At 39.3% G+C, this 22737-nt stretch overlaps 1 protein-coding gene across 1 annotated transcript in view; it reads left to right on the top strand.

Annotated features, from left to right (window-relative positions):
- The first annotated feature begins 20160 nt into the window (after positions 1-20160).
- Dapp1 (dual adaptor of phosphotyrosine and 3-phosphoinositides 1) overlaps positions 20161-22737 on the top strand; it is a 50134-nt gene continuing 47557 nt past the window's right edge. The window contains exon 1 of the mRNA XM_020180998.2: positions 20161-20406. Within this exon, the coding sequence (XP_020036587.1) occupies positions 20306-20406 (101 nt within the window). The 5' untranslated portion in view covers positions 20161-20305. The remainder of the gene's footprint in view (positions 20407-22737) is intronic.

A 22737-nucleotide genomic window follows, 5' to 3' on the forward strand; every position in this document is an offset into this window, starting at 1 on the left:
AAAAGGAATATTAAAAGTTATGTAGAATTACTTGCTTCCAAATATAGAAATATTATAACAGTTGACCAATAAAAATGGGGTTAGGAGCACTTCCCCTGAGGTATAGCCAGTAAGAATTGAGAAACAACGAAAGCAACAAAAATAGTCTGGCTTTTATTATCACCAGAAACCAGTAATTCTAAGCAACATCACTAATGAATATACCTCTTCACAGAGGCAGACCACTCCTCACTCCCAGTATAGACTGAATATTTGTGTCCCTCCAAATGATATACTGAACCTAGTCACCAATGGTGAGGTCTTTGGAAGGTAAGTAGGTCATAAGAGTAGAAATTCCAGAAATAGAATTAGTGCCATTATAAAAGAAGTCCCAGAGAACTCTCTACACCCTCCCATCACGTGAGGACACAGCAAGATGGCCACCTATGAACCAGGAAGTAGGCTTTGGACAAATCTGCTGATGGTGTCTTCATTTTGGACCTCCCAGACTCCAGAACGATGAGAAATAAATTTCTGTTGCCTATAAACCACCCAGTCTATGGTAATCTGTCATAACAACCCAAACAGACTAAAACAACCCAACACACCCACTCCCTTCTTTCTACATGATCTGGCCCCAACTTGAATATTTAAGTGATTAAAAGCATAATATTTTCTGCTTTTTGGAAGACAAGTTGTCTACTTCCTATCTCCTAACTTCCAAAGTGATATTTTGTAATCTAGAAGATGTAGAAACAATAGAAAGAAGAACAATTATCCATAATTCATTGTTCAGAACTACTTCTAGCCCGAAGATAGGAAAGTGTTTCCTACATTCTCTTCTGTCTGTTTCTTGTTTACATGACTGAGAGAGTTTCTATACTTATACTAAAGGTCTTTATTTAATAAGTCACATTTTTAAAGCTACCGAAAGGGCTGGAGGCATGGCTCACATGGTAGAGCACTTGCCTAGGAAGCACAAAAGCCTGTAATGCCAAAAAAAAGATGTGTTTAATATTATATAAAGGCTACATAATATTCTACTCTATGGATTCACCATTCATTTCTTAACCATTCTGTTAATATTATACATTCAGGTTGTTTTCAATCTATAATAAGATAGTATAATGATGGAAATTACTGCAGTATTATTGTATCTATCTAATTATTTTTGCAAAAATCCCTAGAAATTGAGTTACTGGATCAGAGATTAAAATTCCTCCTATAAAGGTCTTAGAATTATATTGGTAAATAATTAGCTTCCATATCCAGAGAATAATAGTTACTAATCATTCCAAACTGCACCAAAATCGACTATTATTAGGTGACTATGTTTTGGGGGAAGGGGGAGGGGATCAAAGGAGTTGATTACTTTTATTTTTAGAAAGTGTCCTATTACTATTACGTTTCTATTTCTTTGACTACTAGTGGGATTATTCTCATTTATGAATTTCTCCTCAAGTCCTTTGCCCTTATAGATGCCCGGGCTTTTGAATTTACTTGTTCTTGAAAACAGCACAGAGAAACAGTATCTTTTCCAGTGTTTTATGCCTGAGCAGCTCTCCCACTGAAAAGTCTTCTGTGCTGCCAGGTAACCCCTATCATCGGAATCACACGCCCTAAACCTATTTTCCATCCCATGGAACTTCGGACCCTCAGAGACAAATATCCCAGTCCCCTCGGTACTTTTATCTTTCCAGAATCTAGAACATTCTGGAAAATCTTCTTTACGCACACTTTAGTTTATTGGAGACTTCTAGAACAGTGACATAAAGAGATGCAACAATTAATCTGCAGCCTCTCCAGAAGAATGAGACAGAACTCTGTTGATATTGCTATTGTTTCTGCTAATGTTAACTAACTTGTAGCATTACTTCCCCTCCCCAGTATCTCACTCATATATCATAGTTAACAAAAAAAAGCTACCAAACCTCCAACTCTTTTTCATATAAATTCATCTCAAGACACTCTCTTTATTCTTTGCTTAAAGGATTGATTTGAACCCCCCTAAATCTTTGCATTCGTGGGAAGTGTGCAAAACTCCATCCTCTTCTCTTCCCCACACCCAGCTCTGGTTACATTTTTCAGCTTCTCTTGCAGTTAGGTGGAGTCACAGAATAAGTTGTCTCCAGAGGAACCTGAGTGTGTCTCTTGGCCTCACCCATAAAAACTTCCCTTGCCTGCTTCTTCCTGCTGATTGGGTTCTTGAAACTGAGAGCAACTGTGAAATTCATGATTAAAGATGGGACCACTACAGTCAGCTTGTTTGCCAGTGACTGGGAAGTGAAAAGTTGTTCCATTGACTTGAATATCCATGCTGACTTCCTCTGTATTGAACTATTGAACTTTGCATCTGTCTGACTTAAACACAAGAGAAAGTGAGACATGGTGAAAAGAACCTAGAATGAAAATACTACACGCCAATTATTCTCTCAGCTCTGTTCCTGATCTTCTCTTCCCCCCTCCCTTGTTTCACAGGAGGCTGGAAGCCCACAAAATACATATTACTGACTCACCAGCTGCCTTCCAGAAAGAATTTGCCAACTGAGAAACTAGAGACAGTAAAGAATTTTTTCTTTCTTTTTTTTTTTTTTTTTGCTTTAGGCAAAGCCTCCAACAGCAGTTGCAGCCAACAGCAATGGTGGACAGCTGTAAGCAACAGAAGCATCGTTGCCAGGTTTTGGGTGCATCTGAGAGGCATCTCCTCCTGAGCTCCCCAGTGAAGAGTGGGAGGGGTGGTGTCCCCCAGCATGTGTGCACTTATATGGCCCAGCTAGAAGGTAGTTACAGTTTCATGATCTTCCTCATATGCCTCCTGTTTGTCCCACCCATTCTTGCATTTTAGCCCTCTCTGGATGAAATGTCTAGAGAGCGCTGGACACTGAGCTTATGCATATAAATTCTCCACCTGGTGCTGCTAATTACTAGCAGGTTCTTTAACATTTCTGAGCCCATTTGTCTCATCTATTCAAAAATAATGAAAATCATACCTGCATTGTCTCATGACCCTAATGTTTATGATATCCAAATGAAAGTGATTATGGACACTATTTGTAATTTGAAGATACATTTTTAAATTTCTGGTTAAGTTTCCTCTTGCTGGTCACATCTTTCTCTTTTTTGACCTTTCAGAGCCTCTTAAATATTTAAAATCCTGATCCAGTCAAATGTATTAGTTATTTCTGCCTTTGAAAAAGACCATTATAACCTTCTGCCAACAGAGAGAGATATTCCTCTATACCGCTGAGGGTGACTGTAATTTTTAATGAGGGGCAAAGCCTCAGTTTTTTCAACAAAGTCTGTTGGGAAATATCATCATGGACCCTACCTCCTTACTTTCTTCACCATGCAGAACTCAATGAATGCCATTGATGAGCTTGGGCACAGAATCCAAGCTAGACATGAATGAAAAGTGACTTCAGTATCAAAAGTTAGTGTTCCTTGACTTGTACTCACTTCCTCTCAGCCTTACCCTGAAAGAATAGAAACTCAATCCTTTAGCCTTCAGATCCTTCCCAGTTACTTCTGGAAAGGGATGGCTTTCTATTTTGTTTCAGTTCACTCTTTAGGAAGGAGACTTTGCATAGTTATCTTCAGAAGACTTATGGTATTATGGTTTTTAGGATACTCTTGGAATAAGAAAATCTTGAGGAAGACCAGATGAGTCCATTTGATATTTCCTTGTGGTGGGGACTTTCCTGTAAGATGTCTCTGCATTATAAGATACTCTGCAATGCTACAGTCTAGATTCCAGTAGGCTCCCCAAGTTGTGACAACCAAAAATGTCTCTAGACTCTACCAAATGTCTTCTACAGAGGGAATAGTGCCCCCAGTTGAAAGCCTCTGTTTTTGAAAGAAGTATAGGCTTAGGATGAAAGGCTGGAAGAAGATTTACCAAGCCAATGGCCCCTGAAAACAGGCAGGAGTAGCAATACTTATCTCTGACAAAGTAGACTTCAAACCTACATTGATCAAATGAGATAAAGAAGGACATTCCATACTAATAAAAGGGGAAATAGACCAAAAGGAAATAATAATCATCAATCTGTATGCACCCAATTTCATCAAACATACACTGAAAGACCTAAAAGCATATATAAATGCCAACACAGTGGTTGTGGGAGACTTTAACACTCCATTATCATCAATAGATAGGTCATCCAAACAAAAAATCAATAAAGAAATCCAAGATCTTAAATATGCAGTAGATCAAATGGACCTAGTAGATGTCTACAGAACATTTCATCCAACCTCTACACAATATACATTCTTCTCAGCAGCCCATGTAACCTTCTCCAAAATAGATCATATCCTAGGGCACAAAGCAAGTCTCAGCAAATACAAGAAAATAGAAATTATACCGTGCATACTATCTGATCACAATGCAGTAAAAGTAGAACTCAACAACAAAAGTAAAGACAAAAAACATGCAAACAGTTGGAAACTAAATAACTCATTACTTAATGAAGAATGGATCATCAATGAAATAAAAGAGGAAATTAAAAAGTTCCTGGAAGTTAATGAAAATGAAAACACAACCTACCGGAACCTATGGGACACAGCTAAGGCAGTCTTGAGAGGAAAGTTTATAGCCATGAGTGCATATATTAAAAAGACCGAAAGATCCCAAATCAATGACCTAATGATACATCTCAAACTCCTAGAAAAACAAGAACAAGCAAATCCCAAAACAAATAGAAGGAGAGAAATAATAAAAATAAGAGCAGAAATCAACGAAATAGAAACCAAAAAATCCATACAAAGAATTAATGAAACAAAAAGTTAGTTCTTTGAAAAAATAAACAAGTTCGATAGACCCCTGGCAAACCTGACTAAAATGAGGAGAGAAAAACCCAAATTAGTTGAATCAGAAATGCAAAAGGGGAGACAAAAACAAACACCATGGAAGTCCAGGAAATCATCAGAGACTACTTTGAGAATCTATATTCAAATAAATTTGAAAATTTTAAAGAAATGGACAGATTTCTAGATACATATGATCATCCAAAACTGAACCAAGAGGAAATTAATCACCTGAATAGACCTATAACACTAAATGAAATTGAAGCAGCAATCAAGAGTCTCCCCAAAAAGAAAAGTCCAGGACCTGATGGATTCTCTGCTGAATTCTATCAGACCTTTAAAGAAGAACTGATACCAACCCTCCTTAAACTGTTCCACGAAATAGAAAGGGAAGGAAAACTGCCAAACACATTTTATGAAGCCAGTATTACACTTATCCCAAAACCAGGCAAAGACACCTCCAAAAAGGAGAACTATAGGCCAACCTCCTTAATGAACACTGACGCAAAAATCCTCAACAAAATAATGGCAAACCGAATTCAACAACACATCAAAAAGATTATTCACCACGACCAAGTAGGCTTCATCCCAGGGATGCAGGGGTGGTTCAACATACGAAAATCAATAAATGTAATAAACCACATTAACAGAAGCAAAGACAAAAACCACTTGATCATCTCCATAGATGCAGAAAAAGCCTTTGATAAGATCCAACATCATTTCATGATAAAAGCTCTAAGAAAACTAGGAATAGAAGGAAAGTACCTCAACATTATAAAAGCTGTATATGACAAACCTACAGCCAGCATTATACTTAACGGAGAAAAACTGAAACCATTCCCTCTAAAATCAGGAACCAGACAAGAATGCCCACTATCTCCACTCCTATTCAACATAGTACTGGAATTCCTAGCCAGAGCAATTAGGCAAGAAGAAGGAATAAAAGGAATACAAATAGGTAAAGAAACTGTCAAAATATCCCTATTTGCAGATGACATGATCCTATACCATAAAGACCCAAAAAACTCTACTCAGAAGCTTCTAGACATCATCAATAGCTATAGCAAGGTAGCAGGATATAAAATCAACATAGAAAAATCATTAGCATTTCTATACACTAACAATGAGCAAACGGAAAAAGAATGTATGAAAACAATTCCATTTACAATAGCCTCAAAAAAAATCAAATACCTAGGTGTAAACCTAACAAAAGATGTGAAAGACCTCTACAAGGAAAACTATACACTTCTGAAGAAAGAGATTGAGGAAGACTATAGAAAGTGGAGAGATCTCCCATGCTCATGGATTGGTAGAATCAACATAGTAAAAATGTCAATACTCCCCAAAGTAATCTACATGTTTAATGCAATTCCCATCAAAATTCCAATGACATTCATTAAAGAGATTGAAAAATCTACTGTTAAATTTATATGGAAACACAAGAGGCCATGAATAGCCAAGGCAATACTCAGTCAAAAGAACAATGCTGGAGGTATCACAATACCTGACTTCAAACTATATTACAAAGCAATAACAATAAAAACAGCATGGTATTGGCACAAAAACAGACATGAAGACCAGTGGAACAGAATAGAGGACCCAGATATGAAGCCACACAACTATAACCAACTTGTCTTTGACAAAGGAGCTAAAAATATATGATGGAGAAATAGCAGCCTCTTCAACAAAAACTGCTGGGAAAACTGGTTAGCAGTCTGCAAAAAACTGAAACTAGATCCATGTATATCACCCTATACCAAGATTAACTCAAAATGGATCAAGGATCTTAATATCAGACCACAAAGTCTAAAGTTGATACAGGAAAGAGTAGGAAATACTCTGGAGTTAATAGGTATAGGTAAGTACTTTCTCAATGAAACCCTAGCAGCACAGCAACTAAGAGATAGCATAGATAAATGGGACCTCATAAAGCTAAAAAGCTTCTGTTCATCAAAAGAAATGGTCTCTAAACTGAAGAGAACACCCACAGAGTGGGAGAAAATATTTGCCAACTATACATCAGACAAAGGACTGATAACCAGAATATACAGGGAACTTAAAAAACTAAATTCTCCCAAAACTAATGAACCAATAAAGAAATGGGCAAGTGAACTAAACAGAACTTTCTCAAAAGAAGAAATTCAAATGGCCGAAAAACACATGAAAAAATGCTCACCATCCCTAGCAATAAAGGAAATGCAAATTAAAACCATACTAAGATTCCACCTCACCCCTGTTAGAATAGCCATCATCAGCAACACCACCAACAGGTGTTGGCAAGGATGCTGGGAAAAAGGAACCCTCATACACTGTTGGTGGGAATGTAAACTAGTACAACCACTCTGGAAAAAAATTTGGAGGCTACTTAAAAAGCTAGACATTGATCTACCATTTGATCCAGCAATACCACTCTTGGGGATATACCCAAAAGACTGTGACACAGGTTACTCCAGAGGCACCTGCACACCCATGTTTATTGCAACACTATTCACAATAGCCAAGTTATGGAAACAGCCAAGATGCCCCAGCACTGACGAATGGATTAAGAAAATGTGGTATCTATACACAATGGAATTTTATGCAGCCAGGAAGAAGAACGAAATGTTATCATTCGCTGGTAAATGGATGGAATTGGAGAACATCATTCTGAGTGAGGTTAGCCTGGCCCAAAAGACCAAAAATTGTATGTTCTCCCTCATATGTGGACATTAGATCAAGGGCAAACACAACAAGGGGATTGGACTTTGAGCACATGATAAAAGCTTTAGCACACAAGGGAGGGGTGAGGATAGGTAAGACACCTAAAAAATTAGCTAGCATTTGTTGCCCTTAACACAGAGAAACTAAAGCAGATAACTTAAAAGCAACTGAGGCCAATAGGAAAAGGGGACCAGGAACTAGAGAAAAGGTTAGGTCAAAAAGAATTAACATAGAAGGTAACAAACACACACAGGAAATTAATGTGAGTCAATGCCCTGTATAGCTATCCTTATCTCAACCAGCAAAAACCCTTGTTCCTTCCTATTATTGCTTATACTCTCTCTACAACAAAATTAGAAATAAGGGCAAAATAGTTTCTGCTGGGTATTGAGGGGATTGGGGGGAAAAGGGAGGGGGCGGAGTGGGTGGTAAGGGAGGGGGTAGGGGCAGGGGGGAGAAATGACCCAAGCTTTGTATGCACATATGAATAATAAAAGAAAAAAAAAAAGAAAGCCTCTGTTTTAGGACCTATATGTTAGAATTCTCCAGAGAAACAGAGCCAATAGGATGTGTATGTGGATATTAGATAGAGATATTTGTATTATATATAGATATATAGATATGTAAGGAGATTTATGACAAGGAATTGGCTCATATAATTATAGCAGCTAGCAAGTCTAAAATCTGCAGGGTGGGTTGGTGGGCTGGAGAGCCGATGTCTCAGCCCAATGGCTGTGGAATCAGGAAGAGTTAATGTCACCAGTGAAATCTGAAGTCATCTCCTGGAGAGTTTTGTTGCTTAGGGAAGGGTGTTCATTTTGCTCTATTCAGATCTTCAACTAACGTAAGATTTTCACCTTATGGAAGAAAATATGATTTGTTCAAAGTTTACTGATACAACTGCTAATCTCATGCAAAAACATGCTTACAGAAAAACCAAGAATAATGTTTATTCAAATATCTGGGCCCCTCATGTCCAGGAATGATAGGCTTGGGGGCAGGTGGAGAAGCATTTTAAATATGGTGGATAAGGAAACAATACCTGAAAAGGTGGGTTTTGAGTAAAACACATGAAAAAGTGCAAGTGGGAGCCTTGGTGAGATCTGGAGGAAGAAAAAGTCAGGTAAAGGGACTAGCAATTATAAAGCCTTGAGACAAAAATGATGCAAATTCAAGGAGGAGAGGCCAGTTGGTTGAAGAGGGTGAGGAGAATGTGAAACATGTATTTATTTTACAATAAAGGAAATATTTTATATTACCATTTAAATAACAAAGCAGCCAGAAATAATGGTAGGAACTGGAATAGTGTCTACAAAAGCCTTGAGCTTGATTGTTTCCTGTGTCTCTAATGGGGCATGGGAGCTTTGTAAGCTCACTTTGAGCATACAATGGATGAGGGACACATGTGGCCCTTGGAGAGTCCTGAGAACATGGAGCATTTTCTAGGGAGTTAGGCATAAGAGGTGAGACAAAGAAATGTAAGGGAGTGTTTGGTATGTGCCTAGTAACATCTTGATCTTGACGGCTAAAACAATCAGTGGCACAAAAGTTTTCTATATCATCTTGCCTGTCTACTTAAAAAACAGGATGGAATTGCTACAAAAGCACATACCAGGCTGCAGCTCAAACCAATTGGAATGACCAAGGGTTATCTTTGGGTATTAACATGTCATTTTAATCTTGTAATTGCAGAATTGCAGATTTACCCCACCGCACACACATACCTCCCATGGGTTTTTTTTTTTTACTTTTTTATTTAAATAAGAATTCTTTCATATGGAAAGAGCTAGTACAATCACAAATTTAAAGGAGAAACAAGTCTGATGCTTAGATCCTTGATCCATTTTGAGTTGATACTAGTACCAGGTGATAGACATAGATCTAGTTTCAGTTTCTTGCAGATGGATAACCACTTTTCCCAGCAACATTTGTTGAAGAGGCTGTTTTTTCTCCATCATATGTTTTTGGCAACTTTGTCAAAAATGAGGTGGGTATAGTTGTATAGATTCATATCTGGATCTTCTATTCTGATCCACTGGTCTTCATGTCTGTTTTTATGCCAGTACTATGCTGTTTTTATTGCTATTGCTTTGTAATATTGTTTGAAGTCAGATATTGTGATACCTCCAGCTTTGCTTTTTTTGCTGAGTATTGCCTTGGCTATTTGAAGTCTCTTGTGTTTCCAAATGAACTCTAGGTAGATTTTTCAATCTCTGTGATGAATGTCATTGGGATTTTGATGGGAATTGCATTAAACATTTAGATTGCTTTTGGTAGTATAGCCATTTTTACTATGTTGATTCTACTGATCCATGAGCACAGAAGATCTTTCCATCTTCTGTAATCTTCCTCGATCTTTTTCTTCAGGAGTTTGCAATTCTCCTTGTAGAGTTCATTCACATCTTTTGTTAAATTTACTCCTAGGTATTTGATTTTTTTTAGGCTATTGTGAATGGAATTGTTTCTATATACTCCTTCTCAGTTTGTTCGTTGTTGGTGTATAGAAAAGCTAATGATTTTTGTAGGTTGATTTTGTAAATATCAGACCTGAAACTCTGAAGTTACTAAAGAAAGGAGCAGGAAACACTCTGGAACTAATAGATATAGGCAAAGACTTCCTCAATACAACACCAGCAGCCCAGCAACTAAGAGAAAGGATGGACAAATGGGACTTCATAGAATTAAAAAGCTTCTGCACCACAAAAGAAATGGTCTCTAAACTGAAGAGACCACCCACAGAGTGGGAGAAAATATTTGCCAGCTATACATGAGACAAGGGACTGATAATCAGAATATACAGGGAACTTAAGAAACTAAACTCTCCTAAAATCAATGAACCAATTAAAAAATGGGCAGCTGAACTTAATAGAACTTTCTCAAAGGAAGAAATTCAAATGGCAAAACAGCACATGAAAAAATGCTCACCATCTCTAGCCATAAAGGAAATGCAAATCAAAACCACACTAAGATTCCACCTCACCCCTGTTAGAGTAGCCATCATCAAAAACACCAACAACACAACAGGTATTGGCAAGGAGGTGGGGAAAAAGGAACCCTAATCTACTGCTAGTGGGAATGCAAGCTGGTACAACCACTCTGGAAAAAAATTTGGAGACTTATTAAAAATCTAAATATAGACCTGCCATATGATCCACCAATCCCACTCCTGGGGATATACCCAAAGAAATACAACACAGATTACTTCAGAGTCACCTGCGCCATGTTTATTGTGGCGCTATTCACAATAGCCAAGTTATAGAAACAACCAAGATGCCCCACTATTGATGAATGGATCAAGAAAATGTGGTATTTATACACAATGGAATTTTACTCAGCCATGAAGAAGAATGAAATCTTATCATTTGCAGGTAAACGGATGGAACTAGAGAACATCATTCTGAGTGAGGTCAGCGAAGCTCAGAAGACCAAAAATCGTATGTTCTCCCTCATATGCAGACTTTAGATCTAGGGCAAATGCAGCAGTGTAGTTGGACTTGGATCACATGATAAGGGGAGAGCACATTTCGGTGATACAGAAATAGGTAGAAAACCCAAAACATGAAAGTGTTTGATGTCCCCACTCCAGAGGAACTAATACAGAAACCTTAAAGAGACAGAGGTTATCATGAGAAAGGGATCAGTAACCAGGGTAAAGATCAGTTAGAGATGAATCAACATGGGTCAACATGGGTCATAACACGTGTACACGAAAGCAAGGCTAGGAATATTTCTGGATAGCTATCCTCAACTCAACTAGCAAAAACACTTTGTCTTCCTTATTAGGCTTGTCTCTTTTTCTCAACAAAACTAGTGATAAAGGCAGAACAGGACCTGCCTGGAATTGAGGGGGGAAGGAGGGAGAGGATGGAGAAGAGGGGCAGGAGGAAGAAATGACCCAAACAATGTATGCACATGTGAATAAAAAAATAAAAAAAGGAGAAACAACAGATACTGAACTGGAGGCAAGGGAGAGTGTCCAGCATGGGTGGATAAATCACAATTTTAATTTCCGATATGATGTAAAAGTTTCCCCACATCGGGTGTGAACAGGCTGCACAGTACACTTTGAGCCATCATCTGTGCTTTCAAGTATCTGGTCTCCATGAAAAGACGAAGAGAGGAAAGGCCAAAATAAAAACAAAAGGAAGTTAAACAAGGCATGAGGTTAAAAGCTTAGAGTACAGAGCCCCCTTTCAACAATGGAAGAAAGCTATCAGCCTAGAGTGTTCACAGGAATTGCCATTCCAAGGCTTATGACATACTGAAGACAGCCCTGAGGATGCGATACCATCTTCCCATGGGCTTTTCTAAGTGATCATGGGTAACTGCATGCAAGAAGGATTTTTGTTATATATTAAAAGAGAGTCAGTCACAGAAAAAGACAGGCACTAAGAGATTGAGAAAAAGGAGGGGTTCAAGCAGAGGTCCTCCTTATGCTATTATAAAGGCTGGGATTACCAGAGGTTGGAAGTTGATCTCTCTAAAACGACCTGCTCTCTCTCTTGAGGGTATAACCCTACTTCTCTTAATAATCATTGCTATTGCTTTTGTTAACTTTCATGTATTGCTTGAATTTTCTCTAGCAGGGATGCAAGAATAGAGGACTCCAACCAAGAATTCCAGTAACAGCACCACAGTGAGATTCTTAGACAACACAGGTACAGGACGAAGACTCTCCTCTCCCTCAGGACACTCTTGATCTCCAACTTCCCTGGAATGGGTTTTGTGAGCTACATAGTAACACCACTTCTATTAAAACCTTCTCATACTTGAAGGCAGAATCACAGAATTAAACAAGTGGCTGAATTAGGGAATAGAACAAATACTTCAGGTCAGAGAAAGAAGGGTCAGAATGGAGTTCAATAGTGAGGAATGAAAATGGAAGGTGGGCAAAGAATAGAGACATAGAGAAAAAAGCAGAGGAAAGAGGAAAGGTTAAGATTTCTAAGGCTTTATGTCTCTGGTAGATGTCTTGGTGTGCCTACAGGTAGGGATGACCATCTGAAATGCTTGGACCACAGGAGCTATGATTCAGGAAAGTCATGATTATTACACAATAATCAGAGGAATTGGAAGGTGTTCATTGCAGTCACTAGGAATGTAAGCCCTCAGTAAATAGGCAGATAGGGAACACACCTCTTTATTTGCATTCCTTCCTCTTTCCTGCAGAAGCCATAGTACTGCATCATTCAGATAAATCTCCTTCTGGGAAAAAGTCTGCAGCCAAGAATGTGGTGAGCCTGCAGCTCCAGCTGCCCTCAACTTGGATCAGCTACTCACTTGCCAAGGCCACTGTGCCCAGCCAGTGACAGCATGGTGGGGCTAATGAGGTCTAGGGTGGTCCTGCCCCATCTTTTCTCAAGGCTCCCCATTCCATGACTGAGACTCTGATCCTCTTTCTACCCAATTCTTCTTCCTTCTCGTTCCCTTCACAGTTATCAGTTTCTAGTGGTGTAGAAATCAAAGGAAAAGCACGATGAAAGCAACACTGAGAGAGCTTTTCAAAACAGAGTGAGGAGGCTCCAGAAGCAGGACTCAATGCATGTCTCAAGCTGCTTTCTGGAGTGTGAACTTCGTTCCCCTCTGCCCCTTGACTGCAAGCATCTGGAATGACCCTGTAACTGCATTGTGCAGGAGACACAATTTTAGTTACATTGTAATGTTTGCAGAGCTTTTTTTTGTTTTTTTGGTAGTACTGGGATTTGAACTCAGGGTTTCATGCCTGCTAGGCAGGTACCCTATTAGTTGAGCCACTCCGCCAGCCCCAGAGCTTTTCATCTACCTAACCTCCTACTTCCCCAGCCTCCTCTAGAAAGCTGGTTCAGAACTATCTGAAGCTTTATCTCCCACATTGTAATGCCTAAAATGCCCAAATAAAATCCTTTTACTAAAGCTTCTGACCCTGGATTAAACAGTGTCTCCTAAAAATTCATGGCTACCTGGACCCTCAGAAGGTAACCCTATTTGGAAATAGAATCTTTGCAGATGTAATTAGTTACAATGAGTTTGTGCTGACTTACACTAGGCCCTAAATCCAATGACTAGCGTTATTGTGAGAAAGGGCAGGAGAAATGATAGTACAAAAGCCAGGTGCAACTGCTTGTGCCTGTAATCCCAGCTACTCAGGAGGCAGAGATCAGGAGGATCACAGTTCAAGGTCAGCCTGGGGAAAAAGGTCAGAAAGATGTCATCTCAATAAGTAAGCCCAGCATGGAAGCACATGCCTGTGATCCAAGCTATGCAAAAGGCCTAAGTAGGAGGATCATGATCTGAGGAGAGCCCAGACAAAAATGTAAGAAAATAATTAATCTATCAATCAATAAAGCCAAAAAGGGCATGACTCAAGTGGTAGAGTGCCTGCCTAGCAAGCTCAAGGCCCAGATTCAATCCCCAGTTTTGCCAAAGGGAAACAAAACAGGTATTGTGAAGATAGAGATTAAAGTCAAGGAACACCAAAGAATGGGAGCAAACACTGGAAGGTAGAAGAGGGAAATGGCACAGACTCTCTCTCTGATCCTCCAGAAGGAACCAACCCTGCCAACCCCTCGATTTTAAACTTCTGACCTGCAGAACTATGAGACAATAAATTTCTGCTATTTTTAGCCACCCAGTTTGTGGTTACTTTGTTATGGTGGCAGGGATATGATGCCCTCAAATAAGCCATCTTGGCATGCTGAGTGTTTTTGAGCTCAAGGAAATAGGAGGGCCTCAGAAGCACAAATTTCTTTTTTACCTTCTCACTCCCTCCTATTCTAAAGCCTTCTTCCTCTCCTAAACCAGAGCCTTAAAAGGTTTCCCACTCTTTCTTATGAAAGTAGCTAAGACCCTCAGATAACAGGTGTCTTGCCCTCTACCCGTAGGAAAGGAATGTTGCACAGAGAACAAGAAAAGTCTGAACAGGCCTTGCTGGCTCCTCCCTCGGTTAATTACATCAGTGCACCAATCAGGTTTCTCCAACTATTCACTTCTTTCCTTAGAATTTGCATAAAAATACATACATTTCTCTGGATCTTTGGCTATTTAGCTCTGAAGGCTCCAATGTTATATAAAACTTCAATAAATAAATTTGTCAATACTTTTTTCTTATTGATCTGTTTTTTTGTTATGGTAGCATCAGCTATAGCCCAATGGACACACCGCACAAAACTGGATCTGAGACTCTCCTTGTCTACTATTCACCATCTCTCCTCTATCTTCACGGACAATTCCACCCAATAAATCCCCTGTACTTTAAATTCTATCTTAACATATACTTTTCAGAAGAGCTAAACTAATATACAGCCAAAATAAAAAAATAGCCCAACTTTAGACTTTTAGTCAGAGGCTCAGATAAGAGTATCTACCATGGATTTCATAAGGATTCATGTCTGCATGGAGAGGAAGGAATATAAACAAGACATCATCAGGAACACTTGTAATCCCACTTTCTCAGGAGGCCAAGAAAGGAGGATCATGAGTTTGAGGGCAGCCCAGTCAGAGTTAGCAAGTCCCTATCTCAAAAACAAAACAAAAGCGTAAGGGCTGGGGACAAGTATGAGGCTTTGGATCCAATTCACAGTATCACACAAATAAAACAAAATAGAAACATGCTCTCCTCAATGCTCTTTCTAATAAATGAAGTTCCATCGATGCATCAAGAAAAAAGTTTCATCTCAAAACAGTGGCAAATATGACGTGAGCAAGATATGAAAAGTACTGTATGGCAGTAAAGATGCTTAGTCACATGGAAAGTCACATAACCCAGTCTACGGAGGCAGGACATATCTCAAAAAGAGGTTAAACTTGTGCTGAGACTTGGAAATGAAAACAGTTAGTCAGGTAGAGCATAAGTAAAGGACATTCTAAACAAAAGGAGAAGGTGTACAAATGCATTTACTAGACTGAAATTAAGCTGATCTTAATTCTAGTCCACTTTGGGGGAAAAGAAAGGAAATAATATGGCCAAATACCTTCTCAGAAGTGGTTTTTGAGTTGTGCTGAAGCTGAAGATACAGTGTAGAATTTGGAGGCATCGCTTTTAAACCTTCTCTTCCTCAGTCCCCACTCCATGCCTAGTTAGACCCATTCCTTGTGCATAGAATTTCAGAGTTCCAGTCTGAAGTTGGGACTTAGACATACACAGACATTACTGATGGTCTGAAGAATTCAGCAGAATTCTGTTTACTTAAAATCATATTAAGAGAAAACCTTCTAAGTAAGGAAGGAATCTGATATTATCTGTACTACTCAACAATTGGACCTAACAAGTAGTTCTGGATAGGATAAAAGAAAATTCTCAAATATAGCCTAGCCCAACTCCCTAGAGGGCCTTTACTAAAGTTGTCTGGATATGGTTATAACTCTCTAACTTCAAAAAAATGAGTCACTTCCAGCAGTGGAACAATTCCCAGTTGTGCCCCCTCATAATGAGTAGGCATAGAGATCTGGAGAAAAACAAGGACTATACAGAGCAGACTGGCTAACTATCAAAGAGCTTTGAACCTCAAAAGAACCAATGATTCCGAATAGACAGAATGTTAACCATAGCAGCCTGGTACAGATCCATTAAATGGTGAGGAATGTAAAAGAAAGTGGTGGAGGGATTCCGCGTACAGCAGCACCGAAGTAGACACCAGATCACATGTCAGAGATCAAGGGTAGCTCAGCATACCATATGGTCTGAATGGCATAGCAGAAGAGAAATGGACCTAAAGCAAGTAGAATGGCTCCCAAGAAGAATGATGAGAACAGCAGCCAGCACAATGAGGTGACTGGGTATGGAAGAGCATGTGACCACTTGTGACCCACAGGGGCTCAAAGGGCCTCTCACCACCACTTGGATATCCATTTGCCTGGCTGGCATCTCCACTTGACTGTCTCTTATTTCTCAGTGATTAAAATTAACCTTTATGAAATATTTACTGAGCATCTGGGAGTTCACACCAAGGGGTTTACTGAGCTTTGATTTCTGGGATTTTAAATCATCTTTGAAACCATGTGTCTCATCAAGTTTGACCTGCCATTATGAAGTTCCATGGACTAGGTAGCTTATTATAAATAACAGAAATTTCATTCTCATAATTCCAGAGGCTGAAAGTCCAACACCAGTGTGCCAACATGGTCAGGTTCTGATTAGGACCCCTTTTCAGGTTGTACTCTGATGATTTCTCATTAGTTCCTCACCTGGAAGGAAGAGGGCAAGAGAATTCTTTGGATCTCTTCTTAGGGCCCTAATCCCATTAATAAAGGCTCCACATTCATGACCTAACCATCTCCCAAAGACTTCACTTTCTAGTACCATCACAATGGGGGTTAAGATTTCAACATTTGAATTTTAGTTGGGGAGGGATACAAACATTCAGCCCATTATACCATTTCTAAAAGGATGTATTGGGAAGGTGAAATCCAAAGTGTATATGTCTTTCTTTTCCCCCTCTGAAGAAGCTGCCTTTATTTCTGTTTCCAGTTTCCTGCTTTTGCAGGAAAGGAAGATTTTAGGGTGAATTTGCACCTTAAAATTGGTGAGTTATAGTTATAGACAGATGGCCTTATCCAACATCAAAGTTTGGACTGCTCATATGAACACAAGATGACATGAACTGACTTAACCTTTGAGATATTGTATTTGGTGAACATACAATTGCTGCAGAGGGCACAAAAGGGGTGATTTAAAGTAAAACTGTAATTGCATATTTTTTAAAAAGAAATGTGGTAGTTATAAGGCTCACACAGAATTAAGAAGAGAAATGGAAGCCCTTCTTTTGAAGAGCTGTCCTTCAGTGAAAAATGATGGGTAGTTATTTCTTTGTCTACTATTTCCCTATTCCAACTCAATATGAAATGAAGATTTCAACTTTTTCATGGTGGGGAAAATAGACAGTGGAAAGTGGAGTAAATTCCTGTAATGATAAATCTTGTCAACTTAATTGGATTAAGAGATGCTTAGGAGATTGGTAAACCACACCTCTGGGTGTGTTTGTGAGGGCATTTCCAGACACAACTGGATCATGAGGATGAAGGCCTAATGAATGGGTTAGTCCATTAACAGATTCAAAATCTGAATGGACTACTAGGAAGTGGTAGAATCTGAATGGACTACTGGGAAGTGGAAGGTGGGCCCTAGCTCCAGTAGCTACATCACTTGGGGGTGTGTCTTTGAAGGGCAAATCTTGGCCCTGGTCCCTTCCTGTCTTCTCATTTTGCTTCTTGGAGGCCATGAGGTAAGCAGCCTCCTCTTCTACACACTCCCACTGCCATGATGTTCTGTCTCACATCAGTCCAAAGTAGTAGAGCCAGCTGAACATAAACTGAAACCCTTGAAACCATGAGTAAAAATAAATGTTTTCTTCTTTAAATTATTTTCTTAGTGATAAAAGACTGAGTAACACAGTGTCCATCAACCTTGAGCTATGGTAACTCTGGTCCATGGTAATCTTGAGCCAAGGTTTTCCTTTACTTTCTACCTATATAAATGATGGAGAGGAAAAGGTCATGCCTGGTTAACAACAAACAGTAATCACAGGGCCTCAAATAACCATTCCTCTGATAAAAGTGTGAGTAGGATTGCTATTGTCAATGACCAAGTGAAAAGCAGACATTATGATATTTGTGCTTTCTGTAGAGATAAATAAATTAGGAAAAGATCAAACAAAGTCTTCAACTGTAAGTAGTCTCTTTTCAATAGCTCTCTTTAGAAGGGTGCCAAGTATTAAAAGTTTTCTTCTCATGAAGTTCAAATCTGTACAAAATATGTCTCAAAATTCTCTTTGCTGTTTGAGATCACATTAATGATTGGAATGTGATGATCATCCCAATAAAAGCCAAACATTTTTTGATAAGTAAAATGTGGCTAAGTGGTAGTGTGCTTGCTTAGCATGTATGAGGTCCTGGATTTGATCCCCACACTACAGAAAAATATTTTGTTCAACAAAGGATAAGATCCTACAAAATTGTTAAAAACTAGCTTGACTGTGTCCATTTCTATGCCCAACATCAGTGTGAAAAAAACTCCGGGTTGTGAATCAGCAACATTGAAAGGAAATTATTGAAATAAGTATGTGAATTGTGTAATTTTTAAAAATATACCTGTGAAAGGTAGTTGGAAGCAAAAAAAATAGTCTCTTTAATAAAAGAAAAGATTCTGAAGAAGTTAATGTAAATATTACCAAATATTTTTATGAGAGTCCTACATTTTGCTGAAACTGTCAAGCAAAACTGCCACAGACAGTACCACTCCAATTCAGAATGTGTAGATAGAGGGACAGGAGATGAATCCCTGGAAAAATGTGACAAAATGGAAAGACGACAGCAAAAGAAAAGGCAATAGGCAGAAGGGACAGCAAAATGACAAAGGGAGAAGATAGGAAGATTGAAAAGGGAAAAAACAAACTTGTCACTTCCCTACAACCCCTCACAAAAAAAAAATTAAGAAAAAGAAAAACCAGAATTTGCTAAAGTGGGAACAAAATAGATACTGAAACACTGAACAAAGGGCCACAGAAAGAGAACAGGAAACCTGGTGCTCCGGCTGTTCTGCTATCTCTCCCATGTGCACATTCTGAACTGCCCTGGTCTCTCTGTTCAAATGTACCTTGCACTCCTCTTCAAAAACTGTAGCCAAAAAAGCATTAAATAGTGTACCATCAGCTGTGTGTGTTGGCAGGGCTTACTCTCCTCCAGGCTGTCTCTAGGCTCTTAGGAATTTCTTACTGGCAACCAGAGTAAGCCAGGGCCTCAAACACTGTGAGAAACAGAGGTCAAAGGGAAGATTCTTAAGGACAGAATGAGGCCAGGTACACATTAGCCTCTAGCAAGAATCTAAGTCCTTTAGGAACAGCTCTGCTGCCATGGTGTCCTATAAAGCAGTCCTTTTCAAACTTTAATATACACTGGGTAAACCCTGAAATTGTTCATTCTAACCACAATTCACAATACCAAGTTATAGTCTCTTAGTGATCCCTAGATGGTCAGGAGGTGGAGGGAGAATCTGGAGCACAGTTTTTTCCTGCAGGTACACACAGACAAGGCAGTATGCAACATATGTTCTGCATTCATTCATGGCTACACTTTGTTCCACTTTCCAAGGGCTGTTACTGCAGTTTTCCTTTGGGACTTCCTTATGGAATTCTCTACACATGAGCCCAGTGAGCTCTGACGTGACCCGTTTGGAGGGCCCCAGAATGGCCTCTGTCACTTTTTCCTACCTTCTTTTTACCCAATCCTCTTCCACCAAGGAAACAATAATTGTCTCCCACCTAAAAATCAAGGGTATGTTGAAAAGCTTGAGTAATTATACACAAGCATTGAGACAATGCTATAAACACACTTCATGGTCAAATTTGACTCTGATTTCTTTATCAGCTTTAAAGATGTTCCTGTTACAGACCTTCCTCAGAGTTCCTTATATTTGTGTATGAGACAGAAAGAAGGTAGATAACTGAGTGCATGCACTCTCCTCTACAAACCAGATTCTAAAAGCATTAGGGAGAGTTCTTAAGAGCACTCTTAGGAAGAATTTGAACTAATAGGTTCAAATAGGTGGGTGGTCTCTATTTCCTTCCACAGAAACTGCCTGTTGGTGATGCAGTGTGGGAGTCAGAGGTAGCTACCTAAGTTTGCATACTTGCTGACTGACAGAACCCTCCTGCCAGTGCCTCAGGGCCAGGGTGGTGTGTCAGTGGGAGGAGAAACCAGTTTCACTTCCTTGCTGGTTGGAGACTCACAGCCACAGCAGGCTCCTGCCTCACTGAGGAGTCAAACAGGAGAGCGTGAGGAGCAACTGAGCCATCTCTACTCTTCCCACAGCATCTGCCAGAGGCTCAGCAGGCAGACGCCAAGGGTGCGAATGGGCAGAGCAGAACTTCTAGCAAGGAAGATGAGTGCCCAGGATCCCTCAGATCTGTGGAGCAGATCGGATGGGGATGCTGAGTTGTTCCAGGACTTGGGGTAAGAGAGTAGATCCCCTTATCAAAATGCTTCATGAGTCAACATATGTCCCACTCCCCTAGATGGTTCACTTTGATCAATGACTATCTTCACGATGTCCCTTCTCTCTGCTGTCCAGATCTGTCCTGGCTACTTTGTTCATGTTTGCCTATGTGGGATCTTCCTTTGGGGGAGAGGGTGCTAATTCATTGTAAAACACAGCTGATTGTTCCAGATGTGAAAACAGGTAGACTGAGAAAATATCATAAAAATCGATTGTTGGACTTTCTTTGAGAAAAGGGTCAGAGCAACTGATGTTGCCTGGTTTCTTTGATTCTGGTCTGGTTTATGAAAAATATGGGTAAAAGTGTTTTGAGCACTGCCCTGTTTCTCAAACACTGCGAAGCTGTGTTGCCGGTAGTAAAAACAGAAAACCAACACTGCTGTAAGTGAGAGGGACTTTTTCAAAAGAGAGAGAATGAGGAAGTTTCTGCAGCAATCTGGCTTATATAGTCTTTCTTCTGACATTGTATTTCTGAGTTCTTGCATGTATTCATCTCTGAGGGGCAGCTGCATCTTTTAAATACCAACAATTCAAAAACAGTATAAAACTCCTACCTCAAATAGGTAAGTTTAGATAGGTAGAGTCATCAGAAACTTGTCTTTAAGAAGAAACCAAATGACACAATTTATCAGGATATTTAGTAAAAGAAGCAAGTGTTACACAAGAGAGGAAAAGGGGATTTCCTAGAGAAACTGAACTGTCCACCTAAAGCCCTGGGAATATACCTTAACAAGGCTGTTTTTGACGCTGGTGCTTGCAGACAGGTGAACTTGGACCATCCATCTGGATAAACTGCTATAACTCTTCAAAATCTGATGACATGGGACCAGTTGTCTGTCATCTTCTTCTTACAAAGGGTAAAAACAGCACCAAATGGGTTTGAAAACCTTGCTTATCTGACACACATCAATGAAATAGCAAAGCTGAGATTCCAACCTGCCAGAAATTTTGTTCTTAACCAGGGAAAGATTGCAGAGATTGTATCTTTCTGTGTTGTATTACTGTAAACATTCTCAGTAACTCCTACTGGCTTTAGCTTTTAAAATTGAGGTCTCAAAATTGACCTGTACTTTACATGACAGATCAGATATAACAGCTAGAATTTTCAATAAAGGAAACCCCCTTATTAGGGAAGCAGAATCCAGAATCTTTCTATGCTTCTGTATTGAATTCCAAGCAGGAGATAAAAGGCCCCTCTAGTGCCACAAAGTCCAAGCACTAAAGCTAGATTTTGCCTGTTACTTAGAGCCTTATTGACTCGTTACACTCTAAGGCTTCACCTGTTTTGTTATCTATATTCTCAGACTCCTGGGAATATTCCTCAATCATCTCCCAAAAGAGAAGTGAGATAGAGGAAATATTCAATTCTGGCCATTTAATTAAACAGATCTGGTTTCACAGATCCTGAAACCAGGATCTGTGCTTAAGTCATGTTGGCTCCCTTACATGACAAAGAGGGACTAAATCATGCTCTGTACACCATACAAATGCAGTGGCAAGAGAGGTCAAAGCAACTACAGGTAAACTCCTTGTCGTTCCTTCCTATGCAAAGAATTTACATTCAATACAAAGTCCACAGTTACCAAAATAAATGGCGTACTTATGTCTAGACTTCTTTATTTCAAAGGCCTGGAAATTTATTAGTTTGGTTTCTAGAAGAATGGGTGACCAGCAGTTATTTGGGGAAACTGCTTTATACCATGATTCTCAACCTTTGCTGTGCACTAGAATAACCCAAGAAATTTTTTCTAATTCCTGGTGCCCAGTCCATACACCAGACAAAAGATTTCAGTACCTCTTGGGTGAGAATGTCCATTTAAACTTTCTGCATGATTCCAAAGTGAGACTGAGGTTGAATCATTGCATATAATATGTACTCACTAAAAGCACTGAGTGTGACTTTATTAATTTTAAGTCTGTTAAGTGTGTATCTGAATCTTAAAATCACTATTAAATATCGGCATTTTGTTTGTTATTTCGGGACATTTTGATTGCCCCCGGCAAATATTCTGATGGAGCATTGTTTATCTAAATATTCAATGGTCTACCTGAGATGAGGTTGTAGTGGAAGAAGCCTAGATGGCTAGGATTTATTTATTTCCCTGGCATATGCTAATTTATGCCATTTGCCTATGAAGGAATGGACAATTTCAAGCTGCCAAGACTTTACAAATACTTGTCAAATTAAATATTTAATAATCATCTTGAGCCAGTACTTGCCCATCTAGCACATCAATGATGTGCTTTTTATAGGTAATAATTTAAAAACCTTAACAATGACTTCTTGC

This window comes from Castor canadensis, chromosome 9, assembly GCF_047511655.1.
Source record: "Castor canadensis chromosome 9, mCasCan1.hap1v2, whole genome shotgun sequence".
NCBI lineage: Eukaryota > Metazoa > Chordata > Mammalia > Rodentia > Castoridae > Castor > Castor canadensis.